The 8,559-nt window shown below is 55.8% G+C and overlaps 1 protein-coding gene across 1 annotated transcript; it reads left to right on the forward strand.

The window, feature by feature from the left end:
• Positions 1-3,879: 3,879 nt before the first annotated feature.
• Positions 3,880-4,839, forward strand: LOC146591323 (olfactory receptor 52Z1P-like). The gene has a single exon (XM_085313056.1). It carries the CDS (start codon positions 3,880-3,882, stop codon positions 4,837-4,839), a length of 960 nt encoding a protein of 319 aa, XP_085169182.1.
• The last annotated feature ends 3,720 nt before the right edge of the window (positions 4,840-8,559 follow it).

The raw sequence follows: 8,559 nt of genomic DNA on the forward strand, positions 1-8,559 counted from the left end.
GGGTCCTCGCGGCCCCGGGCACCGGCAGCCCGTCCTCGGCAGTGCGGCCGGAGCGCTGGCACGGCAGCGCGGCAGCGGGGGCTCCCGCAGTGCAGCTCCCACCACCGGTGCCCCCCGGGCATCCCCTCTCGCCAGCACCCTGCTCCAGGTCACATCTGCGCCGAGGAGCAAGCCCTCTCGCCAGCACCCTGCTCCGGGTCGCGGGTGCACCGGGGAGCAAGCCCTCTCGCCAGCACCCTGCTCCGGGTCGCGGGTGCACCGGGGAGCAAGCCCTCTCGCCAGGACCCAGCTCCGGGTCGCGGCTGCGCCGAGGAGCAAGCCCTCTCGCCAGCACCCNCGCCGAGGAGCAAGCCCTCTCGCCAGCACCCTGCTCCGGGTCGCGGCTGCGCCGAGGAGCAAGCCCTCTCGCCAGCACCCTGCTCCGGGTCGCGGGTGCACCGGGGAGCAAGCCCTCTCGCCAGCACCCTGCTCCGGGTTGCAGCTGCACCAAGGAGCAAGCCCTCTCGCCAGCACCCAGCTCCGGGTCACGGCTGCACCGAGGAGCAAGCCCTCTCGCCAGCCCCCTGCTCCGGGTCGCAGCTGCACCAAGGAGCAAGCCCTCTCGCCAGCACCCAGCTCCTCGGTTGCCCGAGGAGTGCAGAAGCGGCCCGGGAGCTCCCTGCAACGCTTCCGAGGCCGCTGTGACCCACCGAGGCAGGAGGGAGCAAAGGCTCCTTGGACACTCCGGCACCTGCCAAGAGTCCCTGTGGCGGGGATGGGCCGGCGGCACGGGCCGGCGGCGCCGGAGCTCTGTGGGATGCTCCAGCGGGGTTCGGCGCCCCTGCGAGTCTCGGGGCGTCCCTGGTGGCCAAGCTCCCGAGGTCCCACGTGTCCCATCCTCCACCTGCACCTGGGCGCTGGGTTGTGGCCAGGCACCGCCCTGTGTTAGATGGTCCCTGCGGTGCCACCGTGTCCCACAGCTCTGCTCGCTCTCGGACACGGCAGGAAGGACACTCGGACACTGCCCCACCGCTGGCACCCGTCCTCCGTGCTCATCCCTGTCACCCACGGGGAGATCCAGGAGTGGTGACTGGTTCTCCCGTGTGGGAAATGGGGCCGAGCAGCAGCTGGGCTCTCCCCAGACAGGGAGCCCGTGCTTCAGAAATCAGCAGACCTCCAGAAACGCGCTGAGGAGGRTTTAACGAGGGAATTACTGTTTAGCTGACTGCTGGGTAGATGTTGCCCTTTGTCTGCATCTGGCGGATCAGAAGGGCTTTCAGCTCTGCTGAGAGTCGTGCACGTGTAATTACATGTAACGCTCTGCCGTTTCTGTGTGCCATGGAAATATTTGCTGTAGCTTATTCGGCACAGGCAGAGACAGCATCTCACATGCTGGCTGCATGCCACAACACTTTGTGGATTTTCTCATAGTCATYCTCATCTCACTGTGATTGTTAGTACAGACATTTATTTCTATAGCCCCTCAGCACAGCTGAATGCAGACTTCATGCAAAAAGTGTCTTCTGCGTGCGTGGGCTTCCCCCTTGCTTGCTCAGGGACACCCATGTACACACCTTCTGCCTCGGAAAGGCTGGAGATGAGAAATATATGAAGGCAGGAACAACCCAGGGGGCTAATCCACACCTTGGTCCTGTGCCTCAGTTTCCCCTCTGCAAGACCAAACGAGAGACACCAGCCCTAAAGGTGCTGCACAGCTCCAGGGTGAACTGCGAGATCCTCCCCAGAGTTGCACTGCATACCTAGGTGAATCCCTATAGTAAGGTGCGATAGGTTTTGAAGTCATAGTATTGATCCAACAGACATTCGAAGGAATAGCAGTAGTTGCACACTTCACATAACCAGGAGGAAAACTGTCTCTGAGCAGGCAGAGGGAGCGTGGAGCAGGAGAGGCCAGTTTTGTGGGGCTCCGGGCTCTGTGTAAACACCTGCCAACAACACGGTCCATCCGGAGCACCACCAAGGTCCTTGAAGTGTCCGTGCTGCCAGGTGGCAAGGAGAGCGTGCTGTCAGCCTGCGTGGCAGAGCACTGGACTAGCTCACTGCGGGGGGCATCTGCTTGGGCTCCTCTTTAAAACAAGGTTATAGACCTTTCTTCTGGAAAGTGGACTGAAACTTGGCCTTTAGAAAACTGCTGAGCCTCCAGGTGCAAGGGAAAGAAGCAGCTGRGGGAATAAAACAGTCTTTTCTCCACTTAATCTGTGCATTGATTCATCAGAGCTGCACCAGTTACAGTGAAGCTGTCGATGGTCCTCAGCCCCAGGTTAGAAAATCTGGTTCCCCATCAGGAAAGTCTTTAAATACTTGAGGCTCTCTCTGGAGACTGTATGTTATAAGACCATAATGATAGTTAGGAGTGAGTGGTGGTGTGCGCTGTTAAATGGGGCTCCTTGACCAACGCTAGCACAGTGCTGCACAACACCAGACAGCCTGAGACCCGCAAGAAATCCACAGGGTTTGCATGCTCACTTAGGTTAGGACTCCTCCAGGAGTGCTGTGTCCTCCTCCAGGATGGGCTGTGTCAGCCATGGGCATGATGTCTGGGGAAGGACCAGGTCATACATCTGACGTGATGAAAGCAATCCTAAGTGTTGTCTCTTTCCTTCCACGCTTTGTCTGGCCCACTAAATTCTGCAGTCTCCTGCTCAATGCTGCCTTTCATCTGAATGGGAAGTAGTTACCCTTCCAAAATTATTATTTATAATTTGTACTGGCTTTCTGCTCTTYACACTCCCTCCTGCTCATTTGGGCAAATGGATCTGCTTCCTGCCCCTGTACTGCTGATTTTCAGGCTTATGTTTAATCACCTGAATCTGGAAGCATCAGAGCAGACCAGGGACCTGCAGCTCCCTGTTGGCCTTAAGCATCCTTCTGGGACCTGCAGGAAGAGAGCCTAAATACGCTGACGTCTGAGCTATCAGTACTGCAAGTCCTCCACCAAGATCACTGCCGGCAGCTCCTCATCCCTGGTTAAGGCCAGACCTGGTGAGTCGCAGTGCGCAGGACCCAGCCCTGGGGCTGCTCTTCCTTGCTGCGGATGGCTATTTCTGAGCCATCTTCTGCAAAACCTGAGGGCTGCAAAGCCACGAGGCAATGGGACACTGCTGGTACTCTGTGTAGCAGAGTAAGGGACGAGTGTTTGGGTCTGATGGAGACGGCAGGTGTGGCACCAGGACAGATGTCTCATGGAGCACAGTCATCAGAGACAGGGCTGTGATGCAGAAGCCCAGCCTTGCCCTCCTGAGCGGCAGGAGCTGCTGGGTTTCGCCAGCCTGGCTCAAATGGGGGAATGATCTCTGCTCCACGGGTGTGGGGTGGCCTGCACCCAAAAGCAGCCTCTGCCTAAGGGTGAATTCAAATCCCTCCTTTCAGTTTGTTTGCTGCCTTCAACTTCTGCTGCTGCAGTAGTGATCATCCACCTGGCTAGCTGGGCTTTCTCTGAATTTCCTCCCAGTTTTCCTCTTGCCTAATCAAAGTGAATATTGCTGCATCTCTTCCCTTCCCAGAGCATGGGGCTTCACATGGAGCCCAACAGCGTCTGCTGCTACCTCTGCCTTAGGTTTTTGTTTTTCTCTCCAAAAACCAGTGACTAGTTTAGCAGCTTTCAGCTTCCTCATCCCTCATCAAAATGAGGACCGAGAAGCAGAAAAGTTGCCATGTGATATCAGCCCAGGGTCCGGCTGTGCACACTCTCTCCTGATGTTTTATGTCATGACTGAGTTTCTGGTATGAATGCTACARATCACATTGACTTAAGTGGAGACAGGATTTTTCCCACCTGTGAATGCTGCTAAGCTCTGCTGGCATTTATGCTTTCTCTTATGCTGTACTTGTCTTTTTTGTATTTTTCAGGTATTTCTAAACARAAGATCAAAGACCCTTATGGCAGCTGTCAATTACACAGACTTCAGGCCAGGAACATTCATCCTTGTTGGCATCCCAGGCCTGGAGAAGTTTCACCTCTGCATTTCTGTYCCCTTCTTCTCCATGTATATTTTTGCACTTCTAGGGAACTTAGTCGTGCTATTTACCATATTAAGAGAACAAAGCCTCCACAAACCTATGTACCTTTTCCTTTCTGCATTGACAGTAGCAGACTTGCTCTTATGTACCTCTACAGTGCCCAGGATGTTAGCCATTTTCTGGTTCAGAGTGAGGGACATTTCTCTTGGTGCATGCCTTGCTCAGGTGTTTCTTGTTCATTTTATTTTTGTCGCAGAATCAGCAATTCTGGTGGCCATGGCCTTCGATCGCTATGTTGCCATCTGCAACCCCCTGAGATATGTGACTTTATTGACCCACTCGACCATCTGGGTAATAGAGCTGGTAGCCGTTGTCAGAAGCCTTTGCATCGTCCTCCCATTTATTTTTCTGCTTCAGAGGCTGCCTTACTGCAGGAACCGTGTTATCCCTCACTCTTACTGCGAGCACATGGGGGTAGCCAGGCTGGCCTGCACAAGTATAAAAGTCAATGCTGTGTACGGTCTAACGGTCGCCCTGCTGTCAGTGGGGACAGATGTAGTGTTCATTGCTGTCTCTTATGGACTGATTCTCAGGGCCGTCTTCCAGCTCCCCTCCACAGGCGCCCGGCTCARGGCTATCGGCACCTGCGGCTCCCACCTCTGCATCATCCTCTTGTTCTACACGCCGGCGTTTTTCTCCTTCCTCACACACCGGTTTGGTGGCCGCAGCATCCCCCGCCACGTCCACATACTGCTGGCCAATCTCTACGTAGTAGTTCCCCCCATGCTAAATCCCATCATTTATGGAATGAAAAACAAGCAGATTCGTGAAACGTTAATGTTGGCTTGGATGGGAAGCCGGGGAAACCGAGYTGTTTAGTGGGGCTAGTCCTGTGCCTTACTCAGAGCTTCTGCACTCASTCCAGGTGGAGAGATATTGCTCCTGCCAAAGGGTTTGGAGGCAAAGCTCAGGTGCAGCATTCTAAGGGTCTMCAGATCTCCAGGCCTGTGACCTGCTTGTGTCCAGGCCCTGTGGGGACAAGGGAAAAGACCAGCCACAGAAATCCTCTCATGGCTGTCCAGGGATCTCCAAGGCAGGGACAGAGSGGCACAGAAGGAAAATCTCAGTGAGCACTGCTTACAGAACCATGTGAGCTACAGCCCTCCTGGTGTACGGRCGAGGAGGTAAGTCTGTCTCCTGTCCTCCAGTCTGCAGCACTGGCTTTCCAGGTGATTCTGGCTCTGTCATCGTGTCACATYGTGCCCTCCAGCATTTCTGAATTAGTCTGTGAGAATATGGAAATGCACTGCTTTCTCCAGCATCTCCCTCTCCTTTGGTAGCAGGTTCTCTGTGCCTGGGCTTGTTGCAGCCCAAGAAACATTTCACAAATCCCTTGGCAGTAGCCAAATGGGTGTCTGGACTGGTAAGGATCATCTGTGCCCCAGTTCAACACCGGTGCATGGAACCACTGCCTGCTCCAGCTCTGCTCTGCTGCCATCAGTAGTGCTTGGGTGTTRCCTTGGGCTGGAAAGCTGCTGCATGGGCAGTCTTGGCAGGACAGAGCAGGTCTCCGGAGCAYGCAGTATCRAACKGCAGGGAAAGYGAGTTAGAGGTGGGAATTACAGCTGATCCAGACTGACTTTGCAAAAAGCAGCCATGCTAGACAGGGCTKAGCTTACAGTGAATGACGTGTACAAAGTTCCCAGTTCAGAGTGTGGACACGACGCCCACCAGCATGGAGGAGAGGAGAAGCAGTGAGAAGGACACCAGAACAGGACATCCTCATCGCTCTGGAATTAGTTCATGCAATGACAGTGGAATACAGTCTGCTACAGTTAACTGTGGCAAGAATATTTTTCCATATAAAATGAATTCAAAAGTTTGTATTGCCAAATATCATAATAAAGAATGAGGAAAATCATTCTGCAAATACTTTGTCTAGTCAGTGTGCCATGGTCAGAGGTGTGTGCTGGAGCTAGAGCTGAGCAGCTGTATTGAAGTTCCCACTTCATTGCGTTTTGTGCAGGGCAGGGCACATTGGGGCTTCTGCTRCTTTGGACTTAGCTGCTTTCAGCCCGAGAGTTTCTGTGTTGGGCTTATGCTTCAACTAATCGCCTGGGAGCAAGTCCTCACTGTCGGCAGTGTGCAGCACTGCTCTAGACGCAGCCCGGCTTTTTGGCTGGGTCCTCCTTGTGTCTCTGGCAGTGGGGCTGTCCTGCCACGAAAAGGGTCAGGATCAGCAAATAGATCGTTTCTGATGCCTGTCTTCCTCATTCCTGGATTTTGTACACGTGCAGCCACCTGGACTGTGTTATCTGAACATCATGAGCCCTTTGCTCTTGGTTTTCCTTTTGTAAAACACATATTTTGTGTCATGTGTGGGTGATCCATCAGGAGCCTTTCCAAGAGCTGCACTAAAATAACTCCCAGGCCGTTTTTATCCTATTTATCTGGCAGGGCATTAGATGAGCATTTTTCACTGTGAACATAGCATGCTGCCCGTGGTGATCCTGGAGCTGCACTTCACCCTCATCCATGTTTTTGTCACCATCCAGTGACTTAAGGGGAAAGGGCTGTGCATCAAGGCAGCTCTCAGAAGCGCATACTGTGCCCTCATGCCACGAAGTGACACAAACCATCACTTGTTCTTCTAGGGTTGCAGGAATTGACACGTCCTCAGTGTTTGCTAGGATTAGCCTCCACTGCTCCTTCACTTGGTTGCTCCATGGATGCGAACGCACTGCTTCAGCCTGCATGGGAGAAGCTGTGCACGGTGGGACACAGGAATCCTGCCAGCGGCATTTAAGCAGYGCTGTCACGGACTCCACCAAACCTTGTCCTGTGACACTAGACTTCCAGTTCTGTGAAACTCCTCTCGCCCAGACAGGCTCGCCCAGAGAAGAGAAGCTCTGCAGAGCAAGTGTGCAAGCAGCGAAATTCCTGGAGATTTGCAGATCCTTGGATGGGAAGGGAAATCGGACTTCAGCTTCCAGTGAAGTTTTCAGGTGGGGAGCTGGGTACATCACTGCCCTAACCCATATTTCCCCCCCCCAAATGCTTCCTTGCCTTCCCCTAAGCAGGGAGGTGAGGAAGGCAGATGAGTGGGGCCATGCCAGCCTCAGGCTGCCCTGCACAAGCAGGGAAACTGAGGCACGGTGCCGCACAATGCTGTTTTGCAAATGCYACCAAAGCCCTGGCTGTAACCGTGGGTCAGGCAGGATGTGGGGAGACGGCCGAGGAGAGCCAGTGCAGCAGCTGGCTGGGCTCACTGGGGCCAGCCTGGCAGCCCTGACCACCTCTCCACCCCCAGACATTGGTGGGAGACCAAGGTGTCTGGGTGCTCTTGCTGGGAGCGCAGAGCTGGAGCAGCCCTCGCACTGCTGGCTGTGCAGGGCCCTGGCTGTTGCCATCTGGGACACCCCATCCCAGGTGCCCATCCCCGTCACCCCCTCCCCAGGGCACCTGGCCTGGGTACCCTTCCCTGAGGATCACATCATGTGCACCTTGTCCTGCAGACCCCATCTTCTGCATCCCATCATGTGCGCCCCGTCCCTGGCATCCCATCTGTGGCCATCCCATCAAGGTCACTGGTCATCATGTACCCCATCCCCACATACCCCAGCCCCATGTTTCCCATCCCCACATACCCCATCTTTGTGCACCCATTTCTGTGCATCCTGCTCTATCTCGCTGCTCCATGCTGTTGTCAGCAGAGCTCTCCCCTGTCGGGTGCTGGTGCCAGAGTCCTGGTGCCATCAGGCCCCTCCCCAGCCCCTGTTCCTGGTGGTGACAGAACCTCCTCGGTGCCAGTTCCTGGTGCCAGAGCCCAATGCTGGCTCTCAGTGCCTAGTGCCGGATCCCAGTGCTCGGTGCTGGTCTGGCTCCCAGTGCTGGTTCCTGGTGCCAGCACAGACCCCCCCCCCAGGGCTGGGCTGGTGCCAGGGTTTGGTGTCAGTGACACAGTTACTGCTGCAGGTTCCCAGTCCCCCCCCATCCCCATGCCTGGTGCTGGTTCCTGGTGTCTGGTGCTGGTGTCAGCTCCTGGTACCTGGTGCCAGTGCTGGTGCCAGTTCCTAGTGCTGGTGCCCAGTTCCTGGTCCTGGCGCCTGTGTTGTGCTGAGCTGTACTGTGYCATGCAGTGCTGTGCCGTGCCAGGCTGGCCTCTGCTGTGCCATGTCATGCTGGCCTGTGCCACGCCGTGCCAGGCTGTGCTGCACTGTGCCATACTGTGCTAGGCTATGCAATGCCATGCCGTGCTGTGCCAGCTGTGCTGCGCTGTGCTATGACATGCCAGGCTGGGCTCTGCTGTGCCAGGCTGTGCAATGCCATGCCATGCCATGCTGGGCCATGCCGTGTCATGCTGTGCAATACCGCGCCGTGCTGTGCCATCCGTGCCATGCTGTTCTGTGCCATACCAGGCCGGAGGGGCGGCTCCCTGGCTGCGGCTCTTCCTGCCACAGGTTGCTCAGGGCCTGCCCGGGTGAGACATGGTCCCAGCCTGGCCCACTGTGTGGGTAGTGTGGGGCAGCTGGGCCGGGACCCTGAGCAAGGGCAGGGAGGCTGTGCAGGACCAGGATGCGGGGAAAATGCAGTGCCAAG

Source organism: Rhea americana, unplaced genomic scaffold (assembly GCF_003343005.1).
Source record: "Rhea americana isolate MKP2758 unplaced genomic scaffold, rheAme1 scaffold_376, whole genome shotgun sequence".
Classification (NCBI taxonomy): Eukaryota; Metazoa; Chordata; class Aves; order Rheiformes; family Rheidae; genus Rhea; species Rhea americana.